Below are 16,406 nucleotides of genomic sequence, written 5' to 3' on the forward strand. Positions count from 1 at the left end.
AATCTTGATAGAATAAAATTGTCTGCAACTTCAGCCTCCTTTAAGGTATGGTACCTCATACCTTCGCATCTTCCCTTCCCCATGATAAAATTTTCAAAAAATTTAGTAGCACCAATGTCTCATGGACAGATGCCACTATACCAAATTTCACAAAATTCTGATAACGCAGTCCAGAGATATAAAGCAAAATAAATGCCAACACATACACACACACATCCATATATACAGAATTTTGTCATTGGTTTTTGTTTCTTTTTCTACTCAGAGGATCTCAAAACGTCGAGAAATTCGAAAAACCGAAGGAAAAGGGACAAATTTGACCGATAGTAATACTTTCTCTCTGTTATACAAGGTGTTCGATAACAAATGATAGATATTTTAAAGAGCAATTCTAAACGCTAGAATAAAATATAGATTAAGAATAATAAAAATGCGTTTGATACTTTTTTCAGAGTTATTAATCAGTAAGAAAACGCCTAAAATGCGCGTAAACTATGTCTGACTTGAAACCTATTCTACTGCCAATGTACACTAACTACAACTAGCCAGGTCAGAAACAACGAAGTTACTTATTCTACTAAGTCCCAAAGCCAGACACATTTCAAGCGCATTTTAAGCGTTTTCTCAACGATGAAACTCTGAAGCGAAGCCTGAAATACAGTTTTGTCATTCTCAGTCGAAAAAGAAAAATATTATGTGACAGCTGTTTCTGTAGTTTTCACCCGTAGACAGTTTCTTTGGGACTACTATTATTTTGACTTAATTCAAAATTGATGGATGCCAAAATACTCACTCCAGTGTATCTTCTGTTGACTCTTCTAATGTCTAAACAATATCCTAGAAGACATTATTTCACAAGGACCTGGCGTCTCAAAGGCCATTCGAAGATTCGTAGCACGTTTGTAAGCATATTTTAAAGATCCTCTTCGAAAAGTTCAAGTTCGGAAACGAAACTTTCACCTGACTCTTCATAATTAACGCTGTTCGTCTTTAACTTACGACACGCCTTAACACTCCAACAGGGATAAATGAATGAGAATATTTAAATGCTGCAATGCCGAATTTGTATTTGTATTGCGATTGTAAGTCCAAGGGTTATCGATAAGGTATATAAATATGTGTCTTGCAATTGAATACAGTAGAATGTTTTAATGATAATAATAATAATCACATTTAAGATAACATTTAATAATTAATAGTCCTTTATTAATCTGCTCATATCATTACTGTCTAAAAAATACAATAATTCTTTTCCTTGAAAACAATTTTAACTGATAATTGAATCACCTAATCGTAATATAAACTATTAAAAACTATAAAGAAATATAGCAAAGTTTAGTTCAACACATACAAAAATTTCTGATTACAATCTTTTGCAGTTTTTAGTTTATAATTTACTGTATCAATATAAGCACAATTACAAATGAACATTGTAATTTTTAGTATACAAGGAAAAAAGTAAGTTTCTTAAAGAAGTTTATCATTCATTAGTGTCTAAACTTTTGATATTTATTTGTTTGTCACTTATCTTTTTAAAAGTATGATAAATTGGCGCGTCGTTAGTAAGTAAACATGGTACGCCATCTATGGATTAATAACGTTGTATAAGTATACAAAAAGCACTTGTATAAAAACATCTAAACATAACCTTCAATATTTGAAACTTATTGACTTGCATTGACCTTCTTCATTTCCTGTACATATATCTTGATATCTTTCGGCGTATAGTGTACAAATTTGTATAATTTGTCTGTAGTAAAATGGAGGAGTTAGAGATAGATAGCGAAGAAAAAAGCAACGAAGAAAAACGCGAGTGTTCACCAGAGGAGGTAAAAGAGCGCAACGCTAGAGTTGAAAATGAAGCTGCAATGAGCACTGATAATGAATCTATGGACTCACAAGACGAGAATGACGAAGATGACGAAGATGCTGACGAGGCAGAGGTTAAAATCTTTGAAGCTTCTCTTGCTCAAAATCCATATGACTATGCGAGTCATGTAGCCCTTATCAATAAGTTACAAAGAATGGGTGAACTGACACGATTACGGGCTGCCAGAGAAGATATGAGTTCTAAGTACCCATTGAGTCCTGAACTCTGGTTATCCTGGATGCGTGATGAAATCAAGCTGGCTACTACTTCAGAACAAAAAGCTGAAGTAGTGAAGTTGTGTGAACGAGCTGTTAAAGATTATCTTTGTAAGTTTGCATCTTAGAATAATACCATCACTTTACGCAATGTTTCTAACATATATGAATTAATCTGTAGCTGTTGAAGTCTGGCTAGAATACTTACAATTCAGCATTGGTAATATGGGTACTGAAAAGGATGCAGCAAAAAATGTCAGGCAGCTCTTTGAACGAGCACTAACAGCTGTTGGATTGCACACCATTAAAGGTGCAATAATATGGGAAGCATTTAGAGAATTTGAAGCTGTTTTATATGCATTGGTAGGTACTAAAAATCAACAATTGTATGCTGACTGGTAGAAATTACAATACAATTTTAATGATACAACATTTGAAAGTATTTTTTACAAATAATAGTTTAATTCTAAATGTTTAACTATTTAGATCGATCCTTCAAATAAAACAGAGAGGAAAGAGCAACTGGAATGTATTGGAAACTTATTCAAAAGACAACTAGCTTGTCCTCTGTTAGATATGGAGAAAACATATGAAGAATATGAGTCTTGGCGTAGCACTGATGGAACAGAAGCAGTCATCGATAATAAAATTGTAAACAGAGGATATGAGAGAGCATCTGAACAGCTGAGCGCCCGTTTGCCGTTTGAAGAAAAGATTGTCTCTTCACAAACCGAAAGTGAACTTCTAGATGCATACAAAGCATATCTGTTGTACGAAAAACAAAACGGAGATCCAGGTCGAGTGACGGTTTTGTATGAAAGAGCAGTCACTGATCTCAGTTTAGAAATGTCACTTTGGCTCGATTACCTTACATATTTGGAAGAAAACATTAAAATTGAATCCGTTTTAGAGCAAGTGTATGCGAGAGCTTCGAGGAACGTTCCATGGTGCGCGACAATATGGCAAAAATGGATAAGATCGTACGAAAAATGGGAGAAACCGATATTAGAAGTTCAAGCATTGTTAGAGAATGCTTTAACAGCTGGATTTTCTACTGCAGATGATTATCGAAATTTGTGGCTAACATATTTAGAATATTTACGTCGGAAAGTTGATCCGTATTCTAAAGAAGAAGAAGAAAAACAGTTAGAGATATTACGTAATACATTTAACAGAGCTTGTGAGCATTTAGCAAAATCTTTTGGCTTGGACGGAGATCCTAACTGTACCATATTACAATACTGGGCAAGAAGTGAAGCTATACATGGTAATAATATGGAAAAAGCCAGATCGTTATGGGCTGATATTTTGTCACAAGGTCATTCGGTAACAGCATCTTATTGGCTAGAATACATTTCATTAGAAAGGTAAGTTTTTATAATACTTCCAGTAAACATAATACTGTACAATATTTTGTAATGAAAAATATTATTCATGCACAGATGTTATGGAGATACAAAACATTTAAGGAAATTATACCAAAAGGCTTTAAATTCTGTAAAAGATTGGCCAGAAAGTATAGCAAACTCGTGGTTAGACTTTGAGCGTGATGAAGGAACATTGGAGCAAATGGAACTTTGTGAAACGAAAACGAAAGAAAAATTGGAGAAAGTGTCTGAAGAAAGACAAAAAGCGCAACAAATTTCTAATCATGAGTTGTCACCATTACAGAACAAAAAGGGTCATAAAAGGAGAGCAGAGGATACTGGCAGATGGAAAAGTTTAACAATTTCCCCATCAAAAATTATAAAAACTGAAACGCAAGTAAAACCAAAAATAAGGGAAAGTCGCCTGAAATTTGATAAAAAAGTCGATAGTGACAGCGACGAACAAAAACCTAAAATTGCTCCACCGCCTGGCTTCAAGGCACCAGAAGACGATAAAATGGAAGTAGATAATACTGAGAACTTTAACGATAAAATTACAGCATTCATAAGTAATTTAGATTACACTGCAACCGAAGAAGAAGTTAGAAATGCTTTAGAACCGGCTGGACCGATTACAGCATTTAAAATGATACGAGACTATAAAGGTCGTAGCAAAGGGTATTGCTATGTGCAACTAAGCAGTGCGGTGAGAATTGTTTCTGCTTTTTTCGTTTGTATCAATTTTTACCCATCCTTAATGTATGTGCTGATTAAAAGTACAACACTTTTAGGAAGCATTGGACAAAGCTTTGGAGTTAGATAGAACTCCTATAAGAGGACGACCAATGTTTGTTTCAAGGTGTGATCCAAACAAAACAACACGAGCCTCAGGGTTTAAATACAGTTGTTCTCTTGAAAAGAATAAACTTTTCGTTAAAGGTACGATACATTTACTTTACTCATTATCTTAAGATAAACCTATTGTTATGTTACTATTATGAAATTAACAGGAATTCCGATAACAACAACAAAAGAAGAACTCGAAGAAATCTTCAAAGTTCATGGAACAGTGAAAGATGTCCGTATAGTTACCTATCGGAATGGGCATTCGAAAGGATTAGCTTACGTTGAGTACGAAGACGCAGTTACTGCTGGGAAGGCTCTCTTGGCTACTGATGGAATCAAAATTGGTGATAAAGTTATTAGCGTAGCTATAAGTCAACCACCTGACCGTAAGAAAATTCCGATTATAGAACAAGAATCTTCAGTAAAATCTTTAGGCGGTACTACAGTTAGTAGAACTACATTCGGTATGCCTAAAACATTACTGTCTATGGTACCTCGTACTGTGAAGATTACTAGTGCTAATGATAATGCACATGCGGCTAAAAATAATGGTCCGCAAAAAATGAGTAATCAGGATTTCAGGAAGATGTTACTAAATAAAAAATAACTTACTATCACTAAATGATTCTTTGGGTCTTTTTTATTTCATTCTGTAATTATCATAAAAATTCCTTGGTCAGAGTTGATAAAGAGGTGATTTAATGCAATTTAACCAATCAGTAATTTTTTAAAAATAAATACGTTTAATATAAAATAGTCTTTATATATACAAAAGGACAATTTGTGCTAGATATAAATGTATTACAGTAAACGCAAATGAAAATACCTTTTCTGTCGTACATCACAGTATTAGAAAGATACTTAATACACGCACGAACGCGGTCATAATAAAATCATCTACGCCAGTCACAATATTTTGGAAAAAACCAAGCGAGGAAAGTTGTATTACGAGTAAATTATAATAACAAATCAGGGTAATATAAGCTGTGACACAAGACAACGTAATTTCTCGTTTCTTTTACATTTGTATAGCCACCCTGGATGAAGTATGTATAACTGTCTTTTCTATAATTGTAATTGTGCATTAGATAGATTGTGTTTTCTATGTCTTGGAGGTGCGATAGGTGGACTTTCAGACATTAGCAATCGCCTTGCCATAAGCCACTTTTTGGCCCTGCCAGCATGATAATAGTAGGAGTAAAGCAATGCCATAGCTGCCAGCACCACCAGAAGACATGTACCAGCAATAACGATACTGAATAGCCAATATGGACCAGTCGACTGTGGTACCAATGTTGGCTCTGTTGGCGATTTTTCGCCAGGAACTTTGTCCGTGGGTGGCTGCTTTGGCGGTCTCGGTGGCAGAGGCTCCACATCGTCGCCAATAGTAATATCAGCACAAGCACGGAATTCTTCCTGTGGGCCGCAACCTACAGCGCCTAAAAACAAATTGTTAAAGTATTATTCGAATTTTCTCTGAGAATCATTGAGCAGAGTTGCTGACACGCAATCAAGACCAATACCTGTTCCGTTTCCACAGTCACCCCAATTATTCCCAGCTATGTATCTCCACTGAAAAACACACTGAGCACAAGTCAAGTCATCTGGTAATTTGTAGAAAGCCTCGAAAATCTTGTTCCCTGGTCCTGGGTAATACCTAATCGACCCGTTTTCCGAGCGAAGAAGGTATTTGTCCAAGCATTCCTGGTTGACTTCTTTGTCCCTGTAGGTCATCGCACACGTACGAAATTCGAAGTAACCGTGATGGTTCGCCGTAAGTTCTACTCGGACTGGTATCACTGAACCAGTTCGATATTTCCTTACGATCACCCCGTTTCCATACTTGCCGCCTGTCTCATGTTGACGCGGCTGTAACAAAATTGACACTTAACTCTCGATAGTAAAATTATACAGGATGTTTCCAAACATGTGGTACATTTTTGGAAGATAAGTTCCACACACAAAAACAATGAAAAAAGTTCATGTGCACATATACTCGAAAAAGCCTACTTTTTTAATTAAACGCCATTTTGTGTTACGTTAAATGCTGACCTAGAATGTGTAAAAAATAGTAAAAACAAGGGACTTCTTTTGAGAATAAGTTGTAAACACAAAGACAGGAAAGAAAGTTCAAATGCAGGTACGTTCGGAAACGCATGGCTTTTTAGTTATACCGTATTTAATACTGTCCAAAATGCTAATCCATTATTGGCCTTCACGGTATGCTATCCTCGTTAAAGTCATATTAGACCCAGAAATATTTCGGCTCCATCAATGTATGGCACACGGTCATAATTTTTAGAGAAAGTATCACATCGTATGTAATATAAAATAGCTTACGATTAAAAAACTAAATATTTCCGGATATATGTGTACATGAATTTTTTTCATTGCTTTGTGCCTAAATCCTCCAAAAATGTCCCTCATGTTTGGAAACATCTTATCAAATCTTGTTGAAAATTGGTTAAATTGAAAAATTTCAATGTCCAGCTTTAGTAAACATGTAGTTTCTGCGAGGTGTAGAAACTTGAAGCATTGTTAAGTGGTACGACTGTGCTCGACAGACTAGAAAGCCGCGAACAGTAAATTATTCTATGTTGTAAGATCTCTGAAGAAGAATTACATATTCAAATTTCACAACGGGATCTTGATTCTTGATGAACTTGATCATTATCCTTCTTTTCATAATCCTAGTAGGTTGTTAAATTTTCAGATCAAGGATATTTAAAAGGTCTTTTAAATGCAGAATTCTTACCACTGTCGTATCCCAAGCGTCCCCACAGATTCCACATTGTCCTTTATTTCGTTGCCACTGTCTGGTAAATCCACCGCAGTAACATTCATTGTCATTGTAATCGTGTGGTGTATCGAAACCATACCTCCACATTGAAGCTCTTGAGGGTGGTTCAATCAGTCTTCCATGAGTCGAAACTTCTCTTATGACTAGGACGCTCACGAGATATATTAAACTAAGTACAAGTTGAAGACGCATAGTTGCAGCGGCGAAATTCGGTCCCTGAAATTTAATATCGTCTCAGTATAAGAAGATAAATACGTTTATACAGAAAAGAAATTGCTATCCACAATATCACAACGCAAGTATGCCAATTATAGTTTAAAGTGAAATCTATGTGCGTGCGTTGCATTTCAATCAAATGAGAAGAGGTGAATGCATCACATCCCAAGGCGAAAATTTATTATAACTAATTTACAAGGTTTACCGATTAGAAAGCTACTGGAGAGGTAAATAGCTAAGTTTTGTGACTGAATCACGTAAGATGTTCACACGAAAATGCCAATTCACGGAAACTAGGCAGAGATCAATGCCCTCTTGAATACCGAATTCATAACGTCACAGATGTTCCTGAACTTTTACCGTACATGGATCCTGACGAAGACACATGCCAAACAATCTCCCCAATTTTTAACTGCTGTACCTGCGTGTCTCATTTAATCGTATTGTTACTAAGCTGCACTGTGACATTTAGAAAGTGAAGCTATTTTAAAAAATAACGTTAACAAAGCTTCTAGTCTGTCGTCATTCCGGACTCGAAGATACCAGTCACAAAGGAGAAACTGGCAAACCGGTTACCACAAGGTACACCACCGCAATAAACACGTTATCAGGACTAACTCGAGGGCCACGCACATTGATTGCAACTGATATCGTGAAATAATACCTACAGCGACCGCAGCAAGAAAAAATTCGACACTCTCTACATTCTCCCATGAAATTTCGATGGTACCGAGTGAAGGCAATAAAACAAGTAGTTTCTAAACAAGCATTTAGAACAGATGAAATCTAATGAAAGTCATGAACACAGTATCTCTCTTTTCCTTGAGAAACTCGGAAACCAGTTCCACGTTGGAACTCAAAAAATTGTGGCTTGTTTAGATCACTTAGTATTCTAATTAAGGCGAGTAGTTGCAAGATATCCGGAAGTGAACAACTCCCACGGCAGTGAGTCGGCGTTGAGGGTCAAGAGTATATGCCAGGACGTACCGTCTGCGCGAAAGGAACGAAAGCCTGACTGCGTCTCTGGCATCGGTGAATCAGGCCCACGAAAAGGCCCAGACCCCGGTCGGTCGACTACTGAAATCAACTTTCCTCGAAGCGGACTACAAACCCTCACGATGTGGGAGTAGGTCATTAGAACGGGGCGTGCGGCCGTATTCACAGCACGACTCGGCTACACGCGCTGATAATAGCTAGGCGTGCGACTTTTGGAGAAAAGTATATCTATAAATGATAAAAATGTTATACAAAGAAAGATATTCTTTACATATGTAGAAATATTTGCAAATGAATGCTAATCAGAAGAAATTTAACTGTAAACAGTATTGTGTATCCATAAGTTATGTATTATTTGTAAAATATGTAATAAAACCGTTTAGAAAATACTTACCTTAATCTTGAACAGGACATGACCGCTATAAAAAGAAAATGACAAATTTCTCAGACACTGAACCTGGCCACGCGATTTCTACAGAATTTCTAATCGACGTGGATCCGCTCGATTTGTCAATGATACGGTTCATGGGCATTGCACTTTACCAAGGGGCAATGTACGTTATGATGTATGCGGTTTGAACGTAAACACGTTTTTTTTTTATTTGTTTCACTACCCTTCGCCAAAATGTGAAAATGTTTAAATGAGATTAAACATTGATAGGTAACAGGGCAGTCAAACTTTAAAGAAGAGAATCCCTTTATTTTGTTCCAGTTCAGCCTTTTACATTGAATGAAAAATCATTAAAATTGTGAAAATGTTTAAATGAGATCAACCGTTAATAGGTGACAGGGTAGTCAAACTTTAAAGAAAAAGATCCCTTTATTTTCTTCAAGTACAACCTTCTGCATTGAATGAAATATTATTCTTACTCGATACATCTCAAGTTGTAGTGAAATTTTATGGCAGAGATTGCTTCATAATAAGATGCGCTTATTTTCATCGAACAGCAGTGAAACAATGCGACTGCAAACTTTTCCTTTTCAGCAGCTAAAGTGATTCAACCGGATGATCGCTTCGAGAAATTCGCCGTGACGCTACAGCTATCGTAATAAACATCGTATTTAGTTAACACCTTCGAAATAAAAACTAACAGGTTGATTCTACTAGGCTTGTCATATTTGATAATATTATCATATTGATAACAACTTATATTAAATTATTTATCAATTTACTTGAGCAAACTTAAATAAAAAATTATTTGAAAATAATTTATTTGAACTAAATTACACAAAATACATATACTTTTCTTAATATTATTTGTAATATAAAAATTAATTATTTGAAATGATTATTTGTTATTTTATTTTAAATAAAATGTGCTCATATCTGAATTCTACTCATTAATTCTACTAACCAGTGAATTGCAGTATACATATTTGTATTAAAAAAGTCGATGAGTTCGACAAGTGGAAGGAGGTGATATAAATAATTCTGCAAATTAATGATTTGCTACAGAGTTAACAGTTTATTATAATAGTGTGTAATAAATATCTAAAAAGATATAATTTGTTGTGTCACAATTTTGTATAATATACATCGAAGTATTTGAGCAATCGTGTATAATACAATAAATTTTAGTAAACGAATAATAAATTACACCGCTCGAATAGAACATTTGATCATATTAGTATACAAGACTGATGTGAAAATTTAACGAACTTCGTACTTTAAACATTCTTTTTAATGAATAATTCTATAAATTTTCACAATAGACAATTAAGAATAATCTAATTAGACACAGTTAATAGTTTTACAAATAACGCCAGTAAAACGTAATATAGAAGTTCGGGAAACATGATATGTTACAGACTATACAACAAAGCAAGTGTTAAAAAACTTGTCTTATCAATTAACTGAACGGTAGTTTAAATACGAAATAATTGACCAAAGTTTTTGGCACGTTTTAAATGTGTTCCAGACCATTTTTCTCTTGACTTACCTTTACGCCTATTCTAAAAACAGTTTTGACGAGCATTAAACTATTGATCGTCTAGTCAAAGTCACGAGCATTGAAAGGTAGCATTCTATTAACTGAATTGTTTATAACCAACGAATTGTAGTAAAAAGACATTAGAAAATAAATGCTTTACACAATTTTATGTACAGGGTGAGCAACGCAACTATATTATTTGAATTTTCTTATAAACTATTTGTTGTATGAAAAAATGTTTCAAACGAACGTTGTTTGGTATTAAGAAAAGCGTACCAAAGAGGAGCATACTCTCGATACCAAACAACGTTCGTTTAAAACATTTTTTCATACAATAAATAGTTTACAAGAAAATCCAGATGATACAGCAACAGATTACTGTAAAATCCATGCTTAAATCGGCAAACCCAATTCAATACATTTATTATATCTGTAACATTTATAAGAAATAAAGACACATACGTATCTTTGACTGACGCCTCTATTATACATAGAGTATATATCCGTATATTAACACTGTTCTCATAGAAACGAATCTAGTTACTTAGATAAAGCCTAAAGATTAATTTGTGGACTGATTTATATGTTCAGTTAATATTTTTTTTATATATCGATCAAATTCTTTTCGACCAATTCGAACAAGATGTTTCACTACTTAACTGAAATATAAATTAGTCCTGATAAACGTGTGAGTCACTGAGTATCACAAATATCTTTTTCCTGAATTATTAGTATTGACTTAGAGGAGTTTTTTATGGAGATTAATTATGTTTAATGAATAATCAATCTTTGAGTTAGAGGGTTATCAAATAGTTTTACGATCATGAAACTCAGCTACTCATTATTTGAAAAAGTGTCATATGAATAATATGACAAAATAAAATAATTTTCTTGAAACATACATAATTGACCAATCATAATTTTTGAAATACATCATTTTTGTTATTAAATAAACAAACTTCCGTAATTTACATGTATTGCATCACTACGCACTTATCCTCAACGTAGGTTACATACATACACAGCTCATTGAGTGCACACCTGTGTCTTAAGGCAATATCAGTTTCCATATCTCATTATGTGCAACTCGTGACTTTGCATATTCTTCTCATTGCCCTTTTATCATAAAATGCATTTCCCATATCTACTATACATTACATATGCGTACGTACAATAAAATTCATCTGTTTTAAATGAAATTTTACAGATTATAACAAGTATAAGATCTGTATACATAAAACGTTATTCTTTAAATTTTAGCATTTAACTTTTATTTCAGTACTTTCAACATAAAAGTTGTTAAAACTGTTATTGAGAAGAAAATAGTCTTTTGATAATATATTGCTACTGCATACAGTATGATTATCATAGATACATAGGTATACATACTATTTCCTAAGCAAAAAGAATAATGCTTTCAGAAAAGGTTGATATTTTTATGCCCTACAAGATATTTACTCATTCTTTCTTGTCATTCAAAATACTCAATTAAGCAGAAGAATTTGATTAGACAAAACATACTAATCAGAATACTAATGGATTATATGGATTTTGATTTCAACTTGTTTTAAGATACAGATATTATAATGATATCATCTAGTCTATAAGTATTATAAATGTATATTTGATTTTTAAATCTCATGTTATTTAACAACTATAAACAGAACTCTATATTGAATTTAGCTTTATAATTATAGACTCTATAAGAGTGAAATGTAAACAATTTTTTAAAGGTAATATTTAATACAGTACAATATTACTATGCAAAATATATTACAAATACAGAAAATTGTAACTTTTGTTTAATAATAAAATTGTTAAAATTGTATTAAATAAAACTAACTTCTGAATAAACTATTCATTCATAATGTTCAAATATTATCTTTGTAAAAAAAAGATATTTTTAACTTTTACTGGTTCTTTTATTTTGTGTGGACATATAAGCATATAGATTGGCCCCAATATTGTGCTTACAAATGAAGTGAATTAAATTATTTATTAGATTGATTCTAATATTATCTTAAAACAAGCAAATATTATTCTTAGTAAATAATTATACTGATAGTTTTAGTTCAATTACTAATTTACCATACACGTATATGCATTGTATATTAATATTAAAATTAAAATTAAGAAACAAACTTATAATTTGATTAAATGGTAAAGCTATAACTGTTATCATAAGTAGTGATATCTATTTCTCTTTTTGTTAATCATAATATTGTATAGTTTCTCAATTTTCTACAATAACATATCTAGCAACACATTACTGACTGTATTCTATGCATTGCTATAAGAATAACTAAATACTGTTTTATTAATTGCCAATATTCTAATCTTTCTTTTAAACCATTATTTTGTAAAATTTTACAAAGAATTTATGAAAATAATTCAAATGCAATAAAAAAATTTATTAAATAAATTTGCTACGTACACTCATTTTATTTCAATTGTGGACTTTTATTTTGTCCTACAATCTTGTTCCGTAATAAATTAAAATGTCCAACAACTTGAGATAATTGTGCTTTCAGAGAATCTGAAAGTTGTTTTTGTAATTGTTGAACCTCCAATATTTCTCGATGAAGGTTTTCATAATCTTTTGTAACTTGATGAACAGACCGTAATAGACGAAGCACAGAAATCTGTTAAAAGCACAAAATAAGCAACAACTTAAACAAAAGAATTAAGTTGTTGATCATAATGTCTTTTGAATATACAAAATAAATTGTAATAATTTGACTTTATAAAATTGCTTCTAAGAAATAAAAGTACATGGAAAGTCCAGTTACTTCCAAAAGATGTTTCAATTAAACATGAGAATGAGATCAAGTTCACCATTGAATTTTAATAAAATGATGGTCTTCTTAGTTGGTCTTCCACAAAAATTTGGTAAATATGTAGTACTTTTTGGAAGACTTAAAGTGTGTATTGAGAACAATTTTTACAAGTAATATTAAAATAAGCTTCCTGAAGTGAAAATGGAATATTAAAATTTATTTGAATTCCTTTGCCTACTCATGTATTGAATTTGATCTCATTCTTAATAGGAACATACCTCACTCTCTGGATCTTCAAATTCTTTCTCAAAAGCATCAATTTGCCATGCAATCATATCCAATTGCCCATCAGCTTTCTGTACCTGTCACAATATTGCAAAAATGTGAAAGAAGTCTACGAAAAAATGACATTTGACATTTACAGATTATATTAGAATATAATCTTTTAAAAGGGCTAAAAATTACACTTACACTTTGTTCAAGATGTACGATGGCGGATTCCATGTTAAGTATCGTATGAAACCAAATATTTTAAATGAAAAAGATTTAACTAACAGAATCGTACAGCACCAACGGTTACTTTACCCTGCTGGAATCGATATGCACCCACTAGTCTGTTTGAAAAGCCGTGAATAGCGGTTGCAACTCTTAGTAAGCATCGTGCCGTGTGATGGCAGCACCTTCTTGTTACATTGTAAAAATGCTAGAATTTCAATTTCTATGTATACATGTACTCGAAAGTTATCGTTTAATAACTAATTAGTACAAATGTATCCTCTGAAATAATTACAACACAGCGTCTAAAGTAGAACCTACTATACTAGATATTATTAAGATTAGACGTAGTCAGTGTTCGAGTTTCCTTTATCTCTACTGTGTTACTAATATTAACATTATCTTTCTCTTATTGTTATTGTTGAAAAACGCCTAACATATACGCGTAAAGCATGTCTGACTCGGGACTTATTCGACTTCGCTATGTCTGACCTAATGCGCGTCAACAGATATATTTCACACGAATTTTAGATATTTCTACAACAATTGATATGTTTAAAACGAAGCTCAAACGCAATTTCGTCATTCCTGATTTTGGTTGTATTTTATCATGTAGAATCACCTGTATTCACTTTATGTCGAATACCTTGAGTGCATGTACACATATGTGAATTCATATCAGATAGGTAATGAAACCATGAATGAAACGCCTTTTAATAAATTGTTATAATCATTTTATTCGAAAATTTTACGCAATTATTGATAAAACATGATTTTTTTATAGGTCGTTCTGTGTTTTGAAACTAGAGTGAAGGAAGGAGGGGACTGTTCAAACAATTTCATTCGAAAGATAGCGCCATATGTATTTTCTCTGTATAGTGGTAATATCTGAACAATGTATTTAGATGGCGTTAGATGCTATGAATGTAACGACATCTACATTACATTTTAACAATATAATTTCAAATGTGTATTCTCGAATATTATCACTTAATAGTTAAGATAATTAATATAAGTATATTCTCTCAAATAATTATTACAAACTGTAACTAAGGATTTGCTAAATAATCTTACTGATGAATAAGCTTCGAACTAGCAGGTCTAGGCGAAACACTTCTTTTTTTTTTTCTCTTGTCTCTAAACTTTAATAAGCGGTAAAACCGATTTAGAGAACATTAATATTACTTCGTAGGTGTCGCCACTACATAGCTGTTTTTTTTTTATTGTCCATTTGTTGATGAAATTGTTTTGAATGCTTTTTTTTGCAAAAAATAAGCTAACGATCTTATTGCTAGTTGGGAAAAATGTAACAGTTTTTGCAAGATTACAAGAGTCAAGGTTGACTTCGTCGTTCGAATTAATGGTAAAATATATAGTTGTGTTACTTGTAAATTTGCAGACCTTCAGAATGCAAATAAAGATTTTTGCGTTCTTGTAAAAATATTTATTTCAAATTTATTTCAATACCACCGAAACTTTCTAATTAATTTAATTTAATTAGTATATTACTTAGTAACTTATCGTAAATAAAAAATTTTTAAACCTAAGAGCATTTAAGGTTATGTTTATTTGTATAAACTTAGAATGTATACTTATACAATCGTTACTCCACACTAATTTGTTTGAAACGTCGCAAACACCCTCTAGTGAGACATACTTAGAATTAAAATAATAACCAATGACGTGGGTGTTTCAAAATACATAATAATGCAATTTCTATTTAATTCTAATTATATTTAGAAATTAATATGAAATACAATTTATCTACAGCAAAGTATATTTCTCACAAACTTTCTATCTTAAAACTAAAATTAGAATACCAATTTATGATATAGAATATTCTTTCTTTAAATTGTTAATAGTTCAGTAAAACATTAACACATAAGTATCTTTATAAACAGGTTACAAGCAAAGGAATATTTGGATACATGTATGTATACTTATACTTGAATTTTGGCAAAAGAAGTTAACTAGACCTTTGTAATTGATAATTTCATTGTAATTTTTAATTGTTATGTCTAAAACAACAATCGTTTATATAAAATACAAAACATAATATTTTATCTTTAGTAATTCCTAATGTCCTGATTATCAAGCTTACTTCATAAGCCAATTTCTCTGCAATCATAAATGTACCTTACTTATAAATATGATCTTTTTGTATTATAAGCGAAACTATCAGTGTACTTTGATATCTATCATGACAATAAAGATGTTACCCACTAATTTTAATTTTTATACTATACATAGTTAAAAGAACATAAATTCTATTGTAAAAAATATGTCAATTCAATGTATTCAATGATGAATATTTTAATTCTGAAATGAACTGAATATCACTTAACAATTTATTTAGTAATAATACAAATTTTAAATATGTTGTTCTATGCCTTCTTTTAATATTATTGAATACAATTTTTGAAAATTATATTTTATTATATAATACATTTTTACAACAGCTAAACTGCACACTAACCTATAAATTCTGCGTTTATATTCCGTCAGTATATTGACTTATATGTAACTTGTTTTATCAATATATAACTTATTAATGTAATTAAGACAATGTTTACCTACTTTTTAGCATTTTCAATAGTGATTGTAAAAATAAAATGTGACAACATGAATAAAATATATAAAGCTGAAGTCTTACAACTATACTTTTATATAGTTAAAAAACTTAGAAAATTTAATGATATATTAAGTTTGATTAACATTATTATTAATATAATTAATAATTAAATTTATCAAAATATATAGTTTTTACACTTTATAAATCTTTGAACTTTTAGACGAACACTAAAGAAGAATACTATCCTTAATCGATTTTTGTACTACGTACAGAGACGATATACAATAATAAACAATTGAATCTTGAACATGTTTAAATACT

At 31.9% G+C, this 16,406-nt stretch overlaps 3 protein-coding genes across 5 annotated transcripts; 1 reads left to right on the forward strand and 2 right to left on the reverse strand.

The window, feature by feature from the left end:
• Window positions 1-1,702: 1,702 nt before the first annotated feature.
• Window positions 1,703-4,924, forward strand: LOC143184577 (spliceosome associated factor 3, U4/U6 recycling protein). Of its 2 annotated transcripts, XM_076386913.1 has the most exons (7): window positions 1,703-2,196; window positions 2,267-2,448; window positions 2,572-2,881; window positions 2,996-3,452; window positions 3,528-4,158; window positions 4,244-4,391; window positions 4,463-4,924. In XM_076386913.1, exons 1-7 carry the CDS (start codon window positions 1,761-1,763, stop codon window positions 4,903-4,905), a joined length of 2,607 nt encoding a protein of 868 aa, XP_076243028.1. In that variant the 5' UTR covers window positions 1,703-1,760; the 3' UTR covers window positions 4,906-4,924. The 2 variants fall into 2 exon arrangements, with proteins under 2 accessions (XP_076243028.1, XP_076243027.1); XM_076386912.1 differs by having other exon boundaries at window positions 2,572-3,452.
• A 106-nt stretch (window positions 4,925-5,030) lies between these two features.
• On the reverse strand, window positions 5,031-9,370 carry LOC143184578 (uncharacterized). Its single transcript, XM_076386914.1, has 5 exons — window positions 8,705-9,370; window positions 8,302-8,538; window positions 7,054-7,314; window positions 5,822-6,167; window positions 5,031-5,737 (listed from the first exon to the last, which is right to left on the reverse strand). The coding sequence occupies exons 3-5, from the start codon at window positions 7,288-7,290 to the stop codon at window positions 5,364-5,366; spliced, it is 957 nt and encodes a 318-aa protein (XP_076243029.1). The 5' UTR covers window positions 7,291-7,314; window positions 8,302-8,538; window positions 8,705-9,370; the 3' UTR covers window positions 5,031-5,363.
• Window positions 9,371-9,640: 270 nt separating this feature from the next.
• LOC143184579 (uncharacterized) lies at window positions 9,641-13,627 on the reverse strand. 2 transcript variants are annotated; one of them, XM_076386916.1, is made up of 4 exons: window positions 13,490-13,627; window positions 13,297-13,380; window positions 12,676-12,883; window positions 9,641-11,425 (listed from the first exon to the last, which is right to left on the reverse strand). In XM_076386916.1, exons 1-3 carry the CDS (start codon window positions 13,520-13,522, stop codon window positions 12,683-12,685), a joined length of 318 nt encoding a protein of 105 aa, XP_076243031.1. In that variant the 5' UTR covers window positions 13,523-13,627; the 3' UTR covers window positions 9,641-11,425; window positions 12,676-12,682. The 2 variants fall into 2 exon arrangements, with proteins under 2 accessions (XP_076243031.1, XP_076243030.1); XM_076386915.1 differs by lacking the exon at window positions 9,641-11,425 and having other exon boundaries at window positions 12,632-12,883.
• Between the last annotated feature and the right edge of the window lie 2,779 nt (window positions 13,628-16,406).

Source organism: Calliopsis andreniformis, chromosome 10 (genome assembly GCF_051401765.1).
Source record: "Calliopsis andreniformis isolate RMS-2024a chromosome 10, iyCalAndr_principal, whole genome shotgun sequence".
NCBI lineage: Eukaryota > Metazoa > Arthropoda > Insecta > Hymenoptera > Andrenidae > Calliopsis > Calliopsis andreniformis.

Bases quoted from the DNA above. Each gene is read 5' to 3' on its own strand.
- LOC143184578 (XM_076386914.1), bottom strand. From the start codon at position 7,290: ATGCGTCTTCAACTTGTACTTAGTTTAATATATCTCGTGAGCGTCCTA. The intron at 6,168-7,053 runs GTAAGAATTCTG...ATTTTGTTACAG, and splicing joins ACGCTTGGGATACGACAGTG to CCGCGTCAACATGAGACAGG. The intron at 5,738-5,821 runs GTATTGGTCTTG...ATTTGTTTTTAG, and splicing joins TGACTGTGGAAACGGAACAG to GCGCTGTAGGTTGCGGCCCA.
- LOC143184579 (XM_076386916.1), bottom strand. From the start codon at position 13,522: ATGGAATCCGCCATCGTACATCTTGAACAAAGT. The intron at 13,381-13,489 runs GTAAGTGTAATT...ATATTGTGACAG, and splicing joins TCGTACATCTTGAACAAAGT to GTACAGAAAGCTGATGGGCA. The intron at 12,884-13,296 runs GTATGTTCCTAT...TGCTTTTAACAG, and splicing joins TTGAAGATCCAGAGAGTGAG to ATTTCTGTGCTTCGTCTATT.
- LOC143184577 (XM_076386912.1), top strand. From the start codon at position 1,761: ATGGAGGAGTTAGAGATAGATAGCGAAGAAAAAAGCAACGAAGAAAAA. The intron at 2,197-2,266 runs GTAAGTTTGCAT...ATTAATCTGTAG, and splicing joins AGCTGTTAAAGATTATCTTT to CTGTTGAAGTCTGGCTAGAA. The intron at 2,449-2,571 runs GTAGGTACTAAA...TTAACTATTTAG, and splicing joins AAGCTGTTTTATATGCATTG to ATCGATCCTTCAAATAAAAC.